Raw genomic sequence first — 20,000 nt, forward strand, 5'->3', positions numbered from 1 at the left:
ATTTAATGGTTTGTAATCTGTTCACAGAGTTGTGCAATCATCACCACTTGAGAACTTTTTCTTCACTCAGAAAGGAGCCCCATGCACTACAGCGGGCATTCCCTCCATCTTCTTCTGGCCCCTGAACAACTATTAGCCTATTTTTGGTCTCCAGGGATTTGCATATTTTGGACATTTCGTATAAATGGAATCATATAATATGTGACCTTGTGGGTCTAGTGACTTTCACTTACATGATGTTGTCAAGTTTCATCATGTTCAAGTTTTATCATACATCCTACATGTCAGTGCCTCATTACATTTTGTGGCCAAATAATATCCCATCATGGAGATATGCCACATTTTGTTCATCCATTCATCCTTTGATGAACATTTGGATTGTTTCCACTTTTTGGCTTTTATGAATAATGTTACTATGAACATTTAAGTACAAGTTTTTATACTTACACATTTGGATATAAATACAATTTGGGGTATAAATTTAAGAATGAAATTGATGGTGGGGCACTAGGGTAGTGCAGTCAGGTAAGCATCCGACTCTTGATTTAAGCTCAGGTCATGATCTCGGGGCTGTGAGGTTGAGGCCTGGGTCAGGCTCCACGCTCAACCTGGAGTCTGTTTGAGATTCTCTTTCTCCCTCTGCCTCTGCCCCCCCCCTGCTTGTGCACACACTCTCTCTCTCTCTTTCTCTCTCACGTGCACATGGTCTCTCTCTCTCAATGAATAAATAAAATCTTTAAAAAAACAAAGAAATTGCTGGGTCATGTAGTAACTCTACATTTAACTTTTTGAGGAAATGACACATTGTTTTCCAAAGTTGTTCCTGTTTTACATTCCAACCAATAATATACAAGGGTTCTAAGTTCTCCATATTCTCATTGAAACTTGTTACTGTCTTTTCGATTTAGCTGTCCCGGTGTGTGGGAAGCAGTATCTCATTGTGGTTTTGATGTTTGCATTTCCCTAATGACTGATGATGTTCAATATCTTTTCATGTCTTTTTTGACCATTCGTATATCTTCTCTGGAGAAATGTCTATTTGGATTTTTTGCACATTTAAGAACTGAGTTATTTGTCTTTTTTCTGAGTTGCAAATGTTCTTTATATATTCTAGATAATGTGTTTTATCACCTATATGTTTTGCAATATTTCTTTCCATTCTGTGGCTTGCCTTTTCACTTAGGTGGTATAGTCCTTTGAAGCACAGAAGTTTTTAATTTAATACATTATAACTAAATAAAATTCATCCTGGAAATGCAAGCTTTATGTTAATTTTGTACCCTTCAACCTTGCTGAGCTCCTTTATTACCCAATATTTTGTGGAATATTTAAGATTTTGTATATACAAGATAATGTCATCCACAAATAGAGATAGTTTTACTTATTTTTCAATCTGGATTGCTTTTGTTTTTCAATCTTGCCTAACTGGCTTGGCTAGAACCTTCAGTACAATGTTGAATGGAAGCGACAGAGTTGACATACTTGTGTAGCTCCTCATTTTAGGGAGGAAATATTCAGTCCTTTTTTTTTAAAGATTTTATTTATTTATTTGACAGACAGAGATCACAAGTAGGCAGAGAGGCAGGCTGAAAGAGAGAGAGGAAGAAGCAGGCTCCCTGCCGAGCAGAGAGCCTGATGTGGGACTCGATCCCAGGACCCTGGGATCATGACCTGAGCCGAAGGCAGCAGCTTAACCCACTGAGCCACCCAGGCGCCCCCCCCCCCAGGCATCTTTTAAAAAAGAATTATTTATTTATTTATTAGAGAGAGAGAGAGAACATGCAAATGGGGAGAGGGGTGGAGGGAGAGAGAGAGAGAGAAAGAATCCTCAAACAGACTCCCTGAGTTCAGAGTCTGATGTGGGGCCCCATTCCAGGGCCAAAATCAAGAGCCAGCCACCGAACCAACTGAGCCACCCACATGCCCCATGGTGAGGCATGTTTTTCCTGGCTTACAGATGTGTTCCTTTCTGCTATGTTCTGGTGTAGCCTTTTTTGTATGTGTGTTTGTGTGTGTATAGGAAGAGATTGATCTCAGGTGTCTCTTCCTTTTCTTTTTTTTTTTTTTTTTAAGATTTTATTTATTTATTTATTTGAGACAGAGACAGAGAGAGAGAGAGAGAGAACACAAGCAGAGATGAGGGAAGGGCAGAGTGAAAAGCAGAAGCATACTCCCTACTGAGCAGGGAGCCTGATGCAGAACTCAATTCCAGGGCCCTGGGATCATGACCGGAGCCAAAGGAAGACGCTTAACCAACTAAACCACCTAGGAGCCCCATCTCTTTCTTTTCTTATAGGAACCAGGTATACCAGATTAGGGCCCTATCCTTATGACTTCATTTAACCCTAATTGCCTCCTTAAAGGTCCTATTTCCAAATACAGTTAGGGGTTAGGGCCTCAGTATATGAATTTTGGTGAGGGAATGCAATTTAGTCCCTAACACCTGTATTCCTAGTTGGTTGAGTATTTTGGTATTGTTGTTGTTGTTTTGTGGGTTTTTCTTTTCTTTTTAATCATGGAAGGGCATTGGATTTTGTCAGTTGCTTTTCTGCAACTATTGAAGTTATCATGTATTTTTTGTTCTTTAGTATATTAAAAAACGGCATGCTTTAAAAAATGGTATGTTATACTGGCATTGGTTTTTAGATGTTAAACCAACCTTGCATTCCTGGGAAAAATTCCTCTTGGCCATAGTGTATAATCCTTTTATATGTTGCTAGATTCTCTTTCCTAGAATTTTTTTTTGAGAGTTTGTGTGTGCCTATCCATAAGGGAAATTGATCTATACTGTTTTTGTTATATCTTTTTCAGGTTTTGATATCAGGGTAATACTGACCTCAGAATAAGTCAGAAAGTGTTCTTTCCTCTTTTGTTTTTGGAAGAGTTTATGAAGGATTGGTGTTAATTCATTTTTGGGGGGGTTGTTAATTCTTTAAACATTTTGATAAAATACATCAATGAAGTATGTGGTCCTGGGTTTTTCTTCATAGAAAGTTTTTTTTTTTTTTTTAAGATTTTATTTATTTATTTGACACAGAGAGAGAAGTCACAAGGAGGTAGGGAGTGAGAGGGAAGCAGGCTCCCTACTGAGCAGAGAGCCTGATGCAGGGCTCGATCCCAGGACCCTGAGATCATGACCTGAGCCAAAGGCAGAGGCTAACCCACTGAGCCCCCCAGGCACCTCCCAATTTTTTTTTTAATTTGAAATTTTTATTTTAAAGTAATCTCTACCCCCAATGTGGGGTTTGAACTCATGACCCCAAGATCAAGGGTTGCATGCTCCTGCAACGGAGCCAGCCAAGCACCCCTCTTCATAGAAAGTTTTTAAAAATTATTAATTCAATCCATTGTTCAATTTGTCTATTTCTTCTTCTGTAGTTTCACAGTAGTTCTTATCTTTCTAGGAATTTGTTCATTTCACCTAGATATCTAATTTGTTGGCATACAATTGTCCATTGTATCCCCTTAAAGGGAAGTTACAACATCATAAAGCCCTCTTTTCTGAGATTCAGTTATCTTTTAAAAAAATGCACCTTGTTTGTTGCAAGACATTATTTTCAGAATTCTAGAGAAGTGGACTTTGATGTTTTTTTGCCACCGTTCTCATTGTTTTAATGGTGAAGTGAAATTTTGGATGCCCTCACTCTGCTGTTCTGGAAGTGCTTCTGACTAGATATTCTGTTGAATATCTACTCATATATGTGTTTAGGTAAAAATGAATTTAATAATGTCTATTTTAGTAACTTACACCCTCCAGGAGAGCTGGAAAGCCACATTTGGGAACTCTCATCTAGCAATAATTTCCAAATCACACCCCAAAACTGGCTCCAGAAAGATGCTTCCGTTTCTGCTGCTGCTCCTGCTGTACGCCGACCCTGCTGCTTCCAACACTGGCCTTATCCACGCTAGAAACTGGACGCAGCTGCTAGAACCTTAGTAGCTCAATTAAGGAAGCACCTGCCACCGTGGTTAAGAAAGGTGGCTGTCTTAACACCGACTCCACTAAATCAATTTGATGTACTAGTTCCTGTCTCCAAGTCTAATGTAGGAGAATTCTGATGGACAGGCCTCATGTCAATGCTCTGGCTCTAACAGAGCCGAAGGCAGCAGCTTCTCCAGACAAGGGAAGGCTGTCTCCATGCTCCATATAACACATACAGTGTCATAATTTAGGCAAAATGATTTCTACCTTAAATGCTCGCTTGCCATGATGAATTTTGCTTTTCCGTAATTCCTCTTTACTCTTAGAACCACCTCACGTCACACTTTTTTTCACGTTGTTTATTTGTTGAAGAAGAAATGGAACATTCTAATTGTCAAGTTCCCCATATTCTAGATTTGAATGGTTGCATTCTTAAAAGGTTTATTTATTTATTTGAGAGAGAGAGCACGAATCAGGGGAGAGAATCTCAAGTAGACTCCTCAATGAGCATGGAGCCTGACATAGGGCTTGATCCCGTGACCCTGAGATCATGACTTGAGCCAAAGTCAAGAGCCGGCTGCTCAACCACCTGAGCCACCCAGGTGCCCCAGGAAGGTTGCGTTCTCCTGGTAGTTTAACATGTGCCTCTGTTTTTTGTATTTCCTGCTTCCTGGTAGTTGGATCTAGATTTAGCTACTTTGAAGGTTTTTCTCTTTTTTTTAAGATTGATGCATTTTGTTGTATGTAAATGACATCTAAGATGCACCGCCATTTAAAAAAGCAAAAACAAAACAAAGAAACAAAAAAGCCAAGGGAAAAGGAGAACAAAACATGCAGATGGCAGGTCCTGTAGTTAGAAAATTAGATGGAGCTTCCTGCCAGGGAAACCCTCCTACCACCTGATTCCGCGGCACAGGCTTTAGATCTAAAAGTAATTTCTCTTAGGTGCCTTCGATGAGGGCTGGTCTCCTTGAGGACAGCTCCGTAGTGTGTCCATTAACATGTTTCCTAAGACCATCCCTGACCGTATACACCAACGTTAGCCCTACGGAGCGTGTCTGCAGCGGGAGCAGAGAGGGCAGGTCAAACAAGCGGCTTGGAGGCTCCGATGAGAGGACAGAGCTGGGGGAACCGTGAGCCCTTAGGCGAGGGTTGCGCAATTGATGGCCCAGTGCCACTGAGCCCCCGAAACTCACAAGTGGCTCTGGCACCAGCCCACGTGCGTGCAGACAGATGGCTGCATTACCGGCGCGCTCTGCAGAGAGCCACTGAGAGCCACCGAGGGACCTCCTGGGCACATCTGTTGAGGTCCGCATAGCAGAGGCCCCCGACTGGGCCCCCCCATCCACTCTCCCCTTCATCGTTTAGTTACAGGAGCCTCTGAGTTCTGACTAAACGCACGGCCACTCAAGGAAGAGGCTCTACGTCCCAGCATCCCTTTCCGCAGAGTGGGGCCACACCGATGCGAGGGACACCAGCAGCCACACCCATGGGAGGGAATCCAGGTCATATCCTTTGAAAAGAAACAGCTTTGTTTGCTTTCGCTGGTGTATTGTAGACCCGGAGCTGACCTTGTGGGCAAGGTCAACACCCCAGGGTTGGCTGGACAACAAGATAGAAGGAAACCGAGGTCCTGGTGACCTCGTACAGGTAAATCTGCCCCAGCCCATGTGACCCCCCGGACGCAGTCACCGCAGAGCCCAGAAGATGGAAGCGTCAACGTCGAAGGGCCACGGCGCTTCAGGTTCTCTTTGTTTCAGCAGGAGAACCTCATGCCTGGCAGAACGGAAGGACTCGGGAGGGAGACTCCAGAGGACTTCCCCGGCCCCCTCGAAAAGTCAATTCACAGGTCACTTCGGTGAGAAGGTCAGAAACAGTGGGCGTTTCGCCAAGTTAGGCCTCCTGCTGCTTCCCTGGGAGAGGCCTGGCTGCATTCCCAGAGCAGAGGAAGGAGACGTTTGCACAGCCCAGCCCAGGGCATCCACTGCGGACCTCGGCCGAATCCTCAGTAACTGGAGATCCAGACGGCTCCCCACCAGCACTAGGCCTGGACGGGCCTGTCCTGCCTCTTCCCCAAAGCAGGAAAGCTCTGCACTTCTGCACTCGTCGTGGTTACCTCCGAGAACAGGCCGGGTCCAGTAAGGCGTAGAGTGGGACAGCTGCTGGGGGGCTGTGTGCGGGTCAGTGGAGGGGAGTTCGGATCCCCAGAACGAAAGCCACAGCTGGGAAGAGGGACAGGAAGCCTCCAAGTCTGTCCTGCTTCTCTGGGGTCCAGAGGCCTCAGCGTGCAGCCCCTGTTCCTCCTATGCTGCCCCGGTGACCGAGCTCAGGTGGGCAGCGGCCACCACCGATGAATCCCAGCCACCGGCACCTGCAGCAGCTTGCGAATTGTGTCGAAGAGCTCCAAGTGCCGGACCGTGGTAACTGCTAGGCCATAGTTGGCATCGCTGTACCCAGACACTGTTCCCTGGCGCGTGGCTGCCTAGAAAACTCTGTAGGACCCAGAGCAGCGAGATCCAAGGCTGCTACAGACCGCACAGGGGCCAGGCTCCACTGCTGTGAAGACACCCTGGGCACTGAGCCCCACGGGGACTGTGTCTTCCTTCACTAGAAGGTCACGGGACTGGTAACGGGCACTCTGGCTCTCCATCCTGCTGGCCTTGCAGCCTGGAAGAAACCCTTGAGCTTCACCATGAGCTCATCGAAGTTGGCGCTGGCAGTGGGGCAATGGCCCTTCTCAAAGGGTACCCTGAGTCGTGCAACATGTCCACGGCTTCCCGGCCTGACCTTGGGTGCCAAGAATAGAGGCAGCTGTGTGGTGGGTCTCACAATCCACAAAAAATGTTCCTTGCTTCGCTGCCGCGAGCATCATCTCCCAGTTTCCGGCAAGGAGCTCCACGGTCTGCTGGACACTCCTGCTCTCAGCCACAGACGTCTGGGACACACAGGTGGCTCCCGCGGTTCTGAGTTGGAGGGTGGCAGGTCCGAGCTGCTGAATCACAATATTCTCCGGCTGCCCACCCTAAGTGAAGCCTCCGAATGCAAGGTTCTGTCGAGAAGGTTTTCCTCTTTGTTGTGAAACATTTTAGTTTCACCAAGTTGTATCTCTGTACAGATTTCTTGATATTCTTCAAACTCACAATTTGTTGGTATACCGAATCTGTAGATTGCATCTCATCACTTCTAGGAAAATTCCAGCCATTTTCTCTTCATATATTGCCTCATTCTGTCTCTTTTACTTTTTGGGGGGTGCCCAAAAGGAAAGGCCAAAGGCACCTCTGCCATCCCTCCCCGGTGTGCCGTACTCACCTTCCCAGTGGGCTCCTCTGGAAAACTCTTGATTCTTCATCTAAAACTCCAATCAAACATGTTATACACCTACTGGAACTTTTATGTCACTGGTTCTCCATGACAGTTCTCATGTTTTTGTTTTTCCATGTTAAATTTTGGAAAGTATCTTCTCATTTATCCTTCAGTTTACTAATTCTTGTATCTACTCCATTTTTAGACCCATCCATCTTTAGTTTTTAATTTCATTTATTGTTTTATTTGTATAAGTTCTGTTTGATTCTTTATCAGATCTGTTGTGTTGCTTTAAGTTTCCTCTTCCCTGAGATATTTTCAAGCTTGTATTTTATTTCAACGCAGTAAGCAAGGAGACCTGTTATCTTCTGGATTTGTTCATTGCGTTGATTCTGCTCATGGTGGATTTTATTATGTACTGGTCATTATGTTTGAAAAAACCTTCGTGGAAACCATCAGAAATCTAGGACAAAGAAATGATTTTCATTTCCTTTTTCCAAGCATTTGAGGCCCTTTACCTTACTAGATCTTTTTTTTTCCTTTTTTTTTTTTTTTTAAGATTTTATTTATTTATTTGACAGACTGAGATCACAAGTAGGCAGAGAGGCAGGCAGACAGAGAGGAGGAAGCAGTCTTCCCGCTGAGCAGAGAGCCCGATGCGGGGCTGGATCCCTGAACGCTAGGATCATGACCTGAGCCGAAGGCAGAGGCTAAACCACTGAGCCACCCAGGGGCCCCTTACGAGAACTATCTTAGTCTAAATTCTGGGATTAAGATTCCCTTAACTACATTGGTGAGGGAACTGGGTTCTCAGGTCTTTTGGAAACTCTTAGTTTAATGGAGTAATTGGGGTATCAGCGTCTACACTTGGGGGTGGCCTACGCTTTTGACTTCGTTTTCTTTGTCTGGTAAGGCCATCAAACCCAACTGTAAATGCCAGGCGTACTTCTCTAGGTTTTGACCTCCTCTAGATTTTAGCCAGGTGAATTTTTCATTATATTTTTAGCTCGTTCAATCCTTTTAAGAAGACTTAAAAATCCTTTTCATCCTGCTTATGTTCAGAAGCATTAATTTGAATTACTTAGGCCATAGTTGCTGAAAACGGAAGCAAGTATTAAATACTTTTTGAACAAATGTCTAATGAAAATTGTATCTCATGTAGATGTATACCTGAGTACATGTTCTTACCCTATTATGAAGAATAGGCTAATGCCTGGAAATGTGAATTATGTACTGCTAAATAAGAACACAGTATCATCTTAGCATGTTATGGATAATTTAAGAACTGACATCTTACCTAAGACGTTCTCTTTCCTCATGGCAACAAATGGAGTTAATAAACTGTGACCATTGTTCTTAACCAAGTTATACCAAGAATTTGCATACCTTTCCTGGAATTATCAAGAGAACAGTAATTAATGCCTATGTATTTCCTGGCTAAGTGTGTGCTTGATTGTTTCTGTTAGAGGCAGAGGAGTAAAATCTGCCCCCCTGGTGTCCTTAACGAAGTAAGAGGATGATTTCGAGGGCAAATATCTATAAACAGAATCGAAAATGATTCAGATTAAACAACACTTGCCTGGTAGTACTGTGGATCTTGGTTACGGGCCAGTGGCAAATCTCTCTACCTGCCCCTAACACCAAGACCCTCCTCTCTTGGGGGTTCAAGATGAAAGAAAGAAAAAAAAGGAAGAAAGAAAGAGAGAGCGGGGAGGGAGGGAGAGAAAGATGAAGGAAGAAAAGGAAAGAGAGAGGAAGGACGGACGGACGGATCCCACGGTCAGCAGAGAGTGGCAGTGAGGTGATGTTCCTGAATTTGTCATTGTGTTACGAAGGGGAATGGAAGAAAATTAAATATCCTTTCGATGTCTACATCTTAGTGTCCTAAAACATCATGCGAATAGCAATTAAAATAACTTTAAAAGAATAAGGAAGACCTAGACCAGGGTGAGTTTTTCTTCGTTTTGACAGTCTCTAAGGTCTAGTTTAGTTACATGGAATGTGACTAAAGAACAAATGTATGACAAACAGAAGTCTATGTTTAAAATGAGATCAGAGGTATAATTTAGAGGCCTTTTTGTTCTGAAGTCCTTCAAAGCATGATTTTTAAAAATTTGAACTGGGGTGCCTGGGGGCTTAGCCATTCAAGTTCTGTCTGCCTTCAGCTCAGGGGCCAGGATCGAGCCCCATACTGAACCACTTCGGACTCCCTGCTCACTGGGGGAGCCCGCTTCTCCCTCTCTCTGCCACTTTCCCCGCTTGTGCTCTCTAGCTGTCAAATAAGTAAATCTTTAAAAAATTAAAGAAAAACTTGAATTGTATCCATACTACATTTTAAGTAGTATGGATAACTACTTTATACTTATAGTTTAGTACGGATAACTGTAACTATAGTTATTTGAAGTATTTTAAAATAACTTTTCTCTAGAATATGAAATGTACTTAAAAATACATTTTGTTGGGGCGCCTGGGTGGCTCAGTGGGTTAAGACGCTGCCTTCGGCTCAGGTCATGATCTCAGGGTCCTGGGATCGAGCCCCGCATCGGACTCTCTTCTCAGCGGGGAGCCTGCTTCCTCCTCTCTCTCTCTGCCTGCCTCTCTGCCTGCTTGTGATCTCTGTCAAATAAATAAATAAATAAAATCTTTAAAAAAAAATACATTTTGTTTCTCCTTAGTTTCAATAATGTGGTAGGTATAGTGCTAAAGTCCTAGAAAGTAGTAATAAAAATTCTTAAGACTTATTTTCAATATTTTAAAAGTCTGATAGAAATATTTTTAAAGGGACGCCTGGGTGGCTCAGTTGGTTAAGCAGCTGCCTTCGGCTCAGGTCATGATCCCAGCGTCCTGGGATCGAGTCCCACATCGGGCTCCTTGCTCGGCAAGGAGCCTGCTTCTCCCTCTGCCTGCCATTCTGTCTGCCTGTGCTCGCTCTCTCTCCCCCTCTCTCTCTGATACATAAATAAAATCTTAAAAAAATATATATATATACATATTTATATATATTTATTTATTTATTTAAAAACCTGGACAAGCTAATGAAGATTCTTTGGTTTTAGCTGGCATTGAAATTGGTGATATGATGCCAATTATCATACTGTGGGAAATTCCAATCGACAGCTGATGTCTTTTTAAGATTTTAAATGATCTCTATACCCGACGTGGAGCTCGAACTTAGAATCCCGAGATGAAGGTTGTTCTACTGACGGAGCCAGCCAGATGCCCTATGTGGAATTTTAATAGAAGCACCCAGGGTCCCTGGGTGGCTCAGTGGGTTAAGGCCTCTACCTTCAGCTCAGGTCATGATCTCAGGGTCCTGCATTGGGCTCTCTGCTTGGCGGGGAGCCTGCTTCCTCCTCTCTCTGCTTGCCTCTCTGCCTACTTATGATTTCTGTCAAATAAATAAATAAAATCTTAAAAGAAAAAAAAAAAAAGGAAGCATGATTACACAGTGAGCAATGTAGTTGATAAATACACAGCCATTCAAAACACAATCCGGGGGAGCCTGTGTGGCGCCGTCAGTTAGGCATCCAACTCTTGATTTTGGCTCAGGTCATGATCTTAGGATTGTGAGATCAGTCCCACACTGGGCTCTGGGCTGGGCGTGGTGCCTGCTTGAGATTTATCTCCCCGACCTTCCCCTGTGCTCTCTCAACAAAACAAACCCCAATAATAAACAAAATGAAAACAACAACAACAACAAAAACCCCCCGAGTCTGTGAAAGAATGTAGTTAAAGTGTGTCCTGGTAATGCTAAGTTGGAACTACCCTAAAATCCCACTTAGCCCCCACTGTCACCTTTGTGCAACCTCATCAAGGGTAGCAGATTCAATAAACTTTAGTCCATTACCATTAAAGCCAACAAACCTCAAGAGCCTTTTAAACTAGATGGTTTTCAAAGATAATTTCTCTGAATGCTATACTTGGAATATATATAAACATGCATCTTTTGGGAGGTCAAAATTCATTTTGGGTTAGATTCTCAAGATATAACCACTACAGTAGCATAAGGAAACTTGTCTACAAAGTGTTTCTCATTTGTGTTGGTCTTTGATAAACTCAAACTCTAAAGCATTGTTATTTGAAATTTCTACATTTTAAATAACAAATCAGAGTATACCGAATATCTTTTTTCAAACTACAACTCAGTCCCAGCACCCTGAGATGGATATACCTCCACCAAAATGGGGGTATATCTTTTTTTTTTTTTTTTTAAAGAGTTTTCAAAAGTCATCTCTGTACCCAGTATGGGGCTCAAACTTAAAACAGAGATCAAGACACATGCTCCACTAAGCCAACCAGGTGCCTGAGGGGTAAACCTCTTAAATATTTGATACTCAAATAAAACCAGATTAAGCTACCACTTAAACATAGATCAAGTTTTCAGAATGCACTTTATGTGTAATTTCAGGAAAGCACTATGCTCTACCCTAGTTTATAAGAAGCAGTGGTTGAGAAGTCAAAGGTGAATTTTTATTTCTTGCCATTCAACCAAAATCCATTGAAATTCCACATCAAATTAAACTATTTCAAGACAAAAATACAAAACCCCAACTAACCCTAAAACCCGTATTTTTAGGACAGTACTTTTGAATGACTTCATAGAAAAGGTAACAGAAAAATTGCAGTACACCTGCAGTGTCCTTGAATCACTTTTAATCACTGAAACTTAGCATCCTGTGGTTCACATCCTATCAGAAAATCTTCGTAAAGGGTAGTGATGAAATTTTCAGATATTAAAAATTAAGTACTAAAATTTACAATTAGCAAGAAACCAGTCCCTGTCACCATTCTGAAAGCTGCATCAGGGAATGGAATAAGAGCTCCACTTATCCATGTTAGTATCCCAACAGACATCTTAATAATCTTATAAACAGAACCATGAGACCACAGAATACTGGTGAAAGTAATAAAGTTTCTATTAGGATGAGGACTACCACACAGAACTCAGTCAAAACCATTCAGGAAGCACATTTAACAAGAACACAGGCTACTTATGTTTGTGTCTTAAGGACCTCAGAATTTCCACCCTCACACCTTTGTCAAATTACTTAGTTCTAAATACTTGGATGACACCCTGATAACTTTATTGTTCAACCAAATGAAGTCCTATGGCTTAGCCTTGCTATATTTAAAATTTACATCAGTCGGCATCCATAGAGCCTAAAATCTGAATTTATAGAATCTAAAGCCCCTTGGGGGAAAAAAAAACCCCAAACGCATTTTTACTCAGTTCTTTGTAATTCTCAATCATCTACAGATGTAGTGTATTTCTTCAAAGTCATATATATATCAAGACTTGATTGAAAAGTTTGGATTTTGTTTAAAAAGCCTTTATTCATTTTTGATCAGGGAAAGGACAATCTCCATGTCAACTTCTCACCTAACCATAAATTTGAACAGGATTCACTGCCCTCCAGACACCGCAGCTACAGACTTTGACAACATTAACTTAAGATCAAAACCTTCCTCCTTCCCTAACGTTGCATGTTGATATAATGAACAGTCCCTTGCAATAACCCAACATTGGTACTTGGCCTAGGTTCAAGGTCAAATAGCAAAACAGGATGCAAAAGGAGGCCAAGTGCATTGTAACTTGATAGCCAGCAAGTACAAACATCATTGAACAGAGAAAAGTTGCAGGCACCAAATGAAACAAAAAGCAGGTTCATCAGCATAAAAAATTAACATCTGGTTGAAGGTGAGGTCAACTACTACGCATTTGAATACGTATGCCAATCCTAGAGCTTAATGTGGAACCACAGAAAACAAAAGTTAAAATCCTTAAATCCAACTACACTGAATGTTAAAATTCAAAACTTGGGTTTACCCAGGAAATTATCCCAAATCTAGGGCTAAAACTGCTTCTTGATGTACCAGGAAGATGTCTTAATGACTCAGTCACTTAGACTTGCATTGACATACATAAAACTTAAAAAGTGTACTTTCTCCTACTACTCCTTCCTATATCTGAATTTGGGTATGCTTAACTACTCGGCTCATGCACTAATGCATTAAAAATGATGAAATCTACTACCATGACTTTTTCTAAGAACTCACACCACATTAACAGTTAACACCCAATATAGCTTCCTAAAAATGCCCCAATAGAAAACATTTTGTTCAGTTTGGTGCTTGCTTTGACAATACCAGAATACAACTGTATTTCCTCAGCCACTACTACGTCAAATACCTCAATCTCACATTTGCTCAAATTTTAACCACCTATCTGACAAAATGCTTGTTAAAATTTGTTTTTGATACTCTTAAACTGTAGCTTCTACATACAGTTTAACAGGGCCTTTTGCCTGGGTACATCTGGACATTTTAATCAAGAAAACAAAGTCAGGGTATTATGATTAGCCGAAGCTCTAACAGACCACACTGATCCTGATTTAGCAGATCTCTAATGGCTTCCCAGAGACAGAAACAAAGCACCATCTTTTCTATTCATGAAAGGAGCTACCAACATGCTTTGTGCCAAAAAGGTGCACTTTACCAAGACACAGTCCAAAAACATTCATGGTCTGCTAGAAAACCTCCACTACTGACAACCCTATGACAAGGCCTCCAGATACACAAAGAACATTAAAGGTGTGGTAGAAATCTCTTTTAGCAGGGAAATGAAGCCTTAGCGGATAGTATACATCTAACAAAAATGGGTAACAGGGGGACACTGTAGCTGGCTATTCATAAAGGACCACAGTTTCTCCCTATGGACCAATACTCCCTACAAAATAAACTGTGCCTTAATTATTGCTTATTTTAAATTACACTTTTACAGAGCTATTTAGTACCTGACGCAGAAAAACAATCACATAAGGAAGCATTTATTTGAGGTTTAACATGAAATCATACAAATAAAATTTGTATAAACACAAATCCACATCGAGTCATAACACAGATAGCAAAAGACAAAGTAAAAACAAAGAAAACTAATTGGCGGCTATATACAGTTGGACACAGTTGTGTCTTGTACACTAGAAAGTCTTTTACAAAATAATCATCTTAGATCAACAGAAGACCAATCTTCAATGTCGTTCTGCAAGATGGGTTAACTTTAGCAATTTCCTCCTAAAAACAAAAACAAAATAGCAATTAGATTTGTGCAACTCTGAAAGCTTTCAAAGGTCCACTTTCATGAATTGTTTTAAGTCCTCAATTTATTCTTTTCTTCAATAATTAAAGATCACATGCATACTCAATTGCAAAATGTAATTTGGGTCATTAATAAATTCACCCTGGAGTTCCCAAACGATAGTTAACTTAGTTAAGGAATTGGGGAATGCAATCTTCCCATTTCACAGGTTAAACTGTGCTAGATTAAGGTCTACTAGAAGGATCTCTAGTAAGCCAAAAATCCCTCTTACAAAAGTTAATTTCTAGTAAGCTTTTATATTTTAAGAAAACAAATTGCTTTGTGCATATGATCTTTAATTTATATCCCAGATTTTAAAGTTCTTGTTTTGGTTTGTAGATTTCACTATTAGCTATAAAAAGAAAAAGCAAGCATTAAATCTTAAAGAATGAACACTTAAAATGAGGCTCCACAATTGAAATACAACACTAAACAGAAGACCAAAATGATTAAGCTGTAAAAAGGCATTTATGTACTTTAACTCCTGTAAAAAACCATTTAAGTTAAGTTTAGACACTTAATCTTCAAAAAGATTAAAAAAGAAGCCAAAGTCTGAAGTTTTCCACTTTAATCTTTACGCTGGTACATGAAGTTGGAAGAGACCATACCACAGGACAGCGTTTTCTGGTGTATGCCTTGCGCTCTGCCCGCAACGTGCGACCCCCAGAGATAGACGTGGTCAGGGTGACACACGGCCTGCAATGAAGTTCCCGCTGGCGGGTACAAACAAGGTATAATGTCAGAGTTAGAAGACAACATTCTTGTTTTCCTTAAGTTGTACCCATTTCAGTACTTTACCTGTTAATAGTTCTAAAAAAGTTTAATTATTCCTCTAGACCACCTGGTACACAAAGCAAACAGAAAAACTCTTAAGTTTTTCTGTAATACTAAAGAAAGTGAGATAAGACTTTAAAGTTAAAGATCTATAGACACTTTAGGCAAAACGGGCTCATAAAGCAATTAAAAAGTTAACAATTTAGTAAAAACAGACTACATAATATTTTGTTTTTACTTATTTTTCATTTGTCTATTGATCTTTAAATTAAATTAGACATTTCCACTGGCTTCTTGTACTCTTACACACACCTGTTTTCTCCAATGTCCTCCTTTAGTATGGCTGGTAATTGTTTTGGTGATTGCCACCCCCTCGAGATGCCTTGCCGTAAGTGCTCTGTTGGCCTATTTTGAAAACACAAAAAAATTCTATTAAGATATAGTTTTCTACAAAATGGTTTCGTTATAAATACTTTAGAGACATGTACAACTCTGCATGCCAAATGTTAAAATACCAGGTATCTTAAATAGCCATTATAAAACTAGTCATATATCACATATTCTACAACATTTATAACCAAAGTTTTTACATTAATATAATTACCCGATGACCACCAAATGCCTAAAAACTTAACTCCAAACACTTCAAGAATGGAAAACCCACACACAAACAATTTCAGAACAGGACTGTACTGTAACATGGAATTTTAATACCACTGGTTTATGAAATTAAGTTAAATATTCTTACCACTGTAGTCTGCATATCCCTGTCCATATCCATAGTTCCCATAGTTATACCCAGTATAATCATAGCCGCCATAGCCACTATAGTTTTGATCACCACCATAGGCACTATTGTAATTTCCATATCCTTGATCATAATAGTTATTAAATCCTTGGTTCCAGTTTTGGCCCTGACCTGAAACAATGCACAATGATTGTTAGATAACAACTTCTGACCCCCAATCCTACCACAAAATGTTGTATTCCTGTCCCTCACGCTGAAAATCTGAAACAGGTGAACGGACATCTATATAATTATCTGAGAAAATTACTCCAGTTGTCATAAAAGGGGACAGAAAGTCCAACTGTGTCAATTACCAAGCTTCCTAAATGTAACCAAAAAATCAGAACAAAGGTGAAGACAGGAAGGCTGTTTGGTTTTAAAACAAGGACTCCCGCCCCCCAAACCTAGCATGCCATGGTCTTATCACGTAATCCTAACTACATTAAACTGGTATTACTTTCCCATTAAAAGTGGCCATGCTTGGAAGACAGGAAACCAGTGAACTAACAAATACCCACTCATTAACTTGAGCATTTTATGCCGAAAATCTGCTTTATTTTCTCCTGGGCTTTTTTCTAGTGAGCAGTTTACAGCTTAAACCATGGAGTCACTTTGAAAGAATTAAGCCTCACCTCGTCCACGACCCCTAGTGCCACCTCGTCCACCAGCTGCAGCACCTCTTCCTCCTTTTTGTTGCTGCTGTTGCTGCCTGTATACCTCTTTGGGTTGTGCAACTTTGATTTCACACTGTAAACACATGAGAAATTTCTTTTACTGTAATGTCAAGCCATTTTATTCTTCTCAAAACAAATTAAAAAATCTCCCTAAACAAAACAAAAAACCACCTTCGCAATTTTCATTTCAGGTGCCTGAGTGGCTCAGTGGGTTAAGCCTCTGCCTCCTCTGCCTTCGGGGCTCAGGTCATCATCTCAGGATCCTGGGATTGAGCCCCACACATTCAGGGAGCCTGCTTCCCCCTCCCCCTGTGCCTACTTGTGATCTAATAAACAAACAAAATCTTAAAAACAAAAACACCCCCCCCAAAACCAAAAACTTCATTTAATAGAAGGAAAAGGGTTTTACCTTCCCAGAACCGATTTGATGATATCTGCTTTCTAATAATTTCTTTACTGGCTCTTCATCTGTGTATGTGATAAAACAAAATCCTCTTCTTTCATTTGTTTTTGTATCCATGGGAAGTTCAATATTTTCAATCTGAAACCCAGAAGCACACTCCAGATCATCCACCAATGATAACAGCTAACGCCCAAATCTTCAAGCTTCAACAGAACATACTGCAAGTTCCTCTGGTCAGAATACTTTCGCATAGAAACTCGTATTTTATGATCAACCTCGCAACACAAAAATTCATCTGTGAAGCGTTCCGAGGGGAGCGGAACTTGTTCAGCATCGTTCTGTACCCAACAGATGCCACTGGTCGGTAAGTCCAAACCCTGACCACCCCAAAGCACCTGTGTTTTGACCAAAATAAAGATGCTGGTTTCCATCCCAGCACAGAGAAGAACAGCGATTAAGGTGCAGTGAGCAGAGGGCCCGAGCGGCGAAGTTCACCCCCCCCCACCGGACTAATCCATGCGTTGACAGCTGGGGACTCAGGGTACATGCACACAGAACCACACAGCGCACCTCTCCAAAGGCTCCAAAATATTCTTTAATTTGTTCTTCCGAAGTATCTGGGCTCAATCCACCCACAAACACCTTTTTGGGCGGTTCTTTCCCTTTTAGAGCTTTGGCCCTTTTGGGGTCTATCAACTTGCCATCCAGTTTGTGTTCCTTGAGCTCCAGCACCTAGAAGACAAGCGTGTTCAGTGCCCGGCGCGGCCCGACGCCCGGCGCCCCGCAGCCGCGCAGGGCAGCGCTCCCACCTTGTCGACACTAGCCGCGTCTTTGAAAAGCACGAATCCGAATCCTCTGGATCTTCCGGTCACCGGGTCCGTCTTAATCGTGCAGTCCACCACTTCCCCAAACCGGGACAGATACTCGGTCAGGTCTTTCTTGCTCGTATCCCAGCTCAAGCCTCCAATAAACATTTTCCTGGGAACCAAGTTATTAAAAGGGAAAAAGCTCAGCCGCGCCCCGAGGGTGCTTCCGTCCGCACGACAGAGCGGGGTCGCCCCACCGTGTCCTCCACAACTCAGCCCGCGGACCCCCGAGCCCCAGCGCGGCGGACACCGCGGCCGGACACGGAGTCCAACCGCGGCGAGCCGCTCCGCGCTGCTCGCGTCTCCGGCGGCCCCGACCGGTCCCTCGGCCCGCGGCCGTCCAGGCTCCGGTCCGACCCGAGGCACCCGCCACACGGCGCCGACAGCGCGCGGGGGCCGCGGCACAGACACAATGAGAAGGCGGCGGCGAGCGGCGAGCGGCGCGGCCGGGCCGCCCCTCCCCCTCGGGCCCCACGCGGCGCCTGCGCACTCGGGCCCGGCCGCGCCGCCGCCCGCCTCCTCCAACTCCCCGCCCTTCCCCCACCTTCCGCGGGCCTCCCGGGTCACCCCCTCCGTCTCCTACTTTCCTCTCCCCTTCAGGCCGCCGGGGCCCGGCGGGCACGCGGGGAATCGACTCGGGGCAGGAGCCGGGGCAGCGCGCGGCTCCCGAGGGGCGGAGGGCGCGTGCGGCGCGCTGGGGGAGGGGCGAGAGGGGAAGCGTGCGGTACCCGTCATCCTGCTGGTTCTTGCTCGCGTTGATCTTGGATCCCTCTGCGAACTCCTCGATGTTGCTGTACTCGCTCACGTCCTCCATGGCGGCGGCGCTGTCGGCCGGGCGGTGCTGGCGCGCAGTCCGGGTCGCGGCGGCAGCGGCGGCGGAGCGTTGTATGGAGCTGGATTTAAAATGGCGGCGGAAGAGATCCGGGCGCCGCCTGCGCCCTCCCTTTATAGCCGCCCCGCCCGCCAATCGCGAGGGCGGCTGCGCGGTGACGTGGCGCTGGGCCCGGCGCGCCCCCTGCCGGGCGGAGCTGGCGGCGAGCGAAGGGAGGAGCGGGGCGAGCTGCCGCGGCGCCCGCGGCCGCCAATGGGAGAGGCTGCGGGAGGCTAAAGTAGCGGGAGCGGAGGGGAACAATGGCGGCGGCACATGGGAGAGCCGGGGCGGGACCTCCATCGCGGCCCTCCCGCTGAGGAGCGAGGTCGCGGGCGAGGGCGCGCGGGCCTAAGACGAGAGGAGCGTCGGCGGAGGAACGGCGGCGGGGCGACGAGTCCTGGGCCGGGAGTCCGAGCGGCGCCGTCGCAGGGCCCCAGGCCCGCTGGTCCCGGCGGCCTGGGTCTCCGGCGTCCTCCGGCCGCTCCCGCGCGCAGCCGTCCGCCCCGCCTTTTTCCAGGGCCCTCGGCGCCCGCGTGCGGACGGCTGCGGGGCGGCCGCCGCTGTCGGTTAGCACCGCGGCCGGGAAGCTCCCGGAAAAAGGCGGACTGCGCCGGGCGCCGGCGGCCGAGCCCGCGAGCGCGCCCCCCGCCCGCCCCGCCGCGCGCCCCCCGCCCGCCCCGCCGCGCGCCCCCCGCCGCGCGCACGCGTGTTTTGTCCTCCAGCCGGCTGGAACCGGCCCGGCAGCGGGCGGGCGCGCGGGGCCCCTCCGGACCGCGGCGCGGCGGCCTCTTCCGCTACCGCCGCAGGCGCGCGGGCCGGGGAGGCGCGGCGGGGCCCCCTGCGCGCGGCCGGAGCCGGGGCGGACGCAGCACGGCGGGCCGGTCCCGCACGGCCTCTGCTGCGGGCGCCGCCGGGGGGAGGGGCGCGAGCCCGCCCCGGCTACTGTGAAGCTGCGCCGGCGGCGGCAGTGGGCGGGAAGGGGCCGGCTGCCGTGGAGGGCAAGGGGCACTCACATCCCCGGCGCGCCACTCGCGGGGCTCCCGTCTGCACGTGCCCCGGGCCGCTCCCGCTCGCGCTACCCGTCTGCGGCGAGCGCGCGCGCCCCCGCGCCCCCGGCTCCCGCGCTCGCTGCTTTGTTCCCGCCCACGCGAGGCCCCTGTGGACGGATCGCGCTCGCGGCTCCCCGGCGGCCAATCGGCGTCGACGCCCCTGCCCCGCCCCCCGCCCCCGCCCCCCGCCGGGACCGCCCCCTCCCGGCCCACGTG

General features: G+C 45.3%; 1 protein-coding gene and 1 pseudogene across 3 annotated transcripts; both read right to left on the reverse strand.

Annotated features, from left to right (window-relative positions):
- Window positions 1–5,421: 5,421 nt before the first annotated feature.
- On the reverse strand, window positions 5,422–8,143 carry LOC101675511 (annotated as a pseudogene).
- A 4,396-nt stretch (window positions 8,144–12,539) lies between these two features.
- On the reverse strand, window positions 12,540–19,195 carry HNRNPDL (heterogeneous nuclear ribonucleoprotein D like). Of its 3 annotated transcripts, XR_006605425.1 has the most exons (9): window positions 18,593–19,195; window positions 17,808–17,976; window positions 17,569–17,730; window positions 17,005–17,136; window positions 16,554–16,668; window positions 15,883–16,053; window positions 15,447–15,539; window positions 14,969–15,073; window positions 12,540–14,296 (listed from the first exon to the last, which is right to left on the reverse strand). XR_006605425.1 is itself a non-coding variant. In XM_045075636.1 (8 exons), exons 1-7 carry the CDS (start codon window positions 19,033–19,035, stop codon window positions 15,469–15,471), a joined length of 1,263 nt encoding a protein of 420 aa, XP_044931571.1. In that variant the 5' UTR covers window positions 19,036–19,195; the 3' UTR covers window positions 12,540–15,073; window positions 15,447–15,468. The 3 variants fall into 3 exon arrangements, 2 of the variants coding, with proteins under 2 accessions (XP_044931571.1, XP_044931543.1); XM_045075636.1 differs by having other exon boundaries at window positions 12,540–15,073; XM_045075608.1 differs by lacking the exon at window positions 14,969–15,073 and having other exon boundaries at window positions 18,593–19,194.
- Window positions 19,196–20,000: the final 805 nt, after the last annotated feature.

The sequence above is a fragment of the Mustela putorius genome, unplaced genomic scaffold (assembly GCF_011764305.1).
Source record: "Mustela putorius furo isolate JIRA1106 unplaced genomic scaffold, ASM1176430v1.1 tig00000040_pilon_pilon_pilon, whole genome shotgun sequence".
NCBI lineage: Eukaryota > Metazoa > Chordata > Mammalia > Carnivora > Mustelidae > Mustela > Mustela putorius.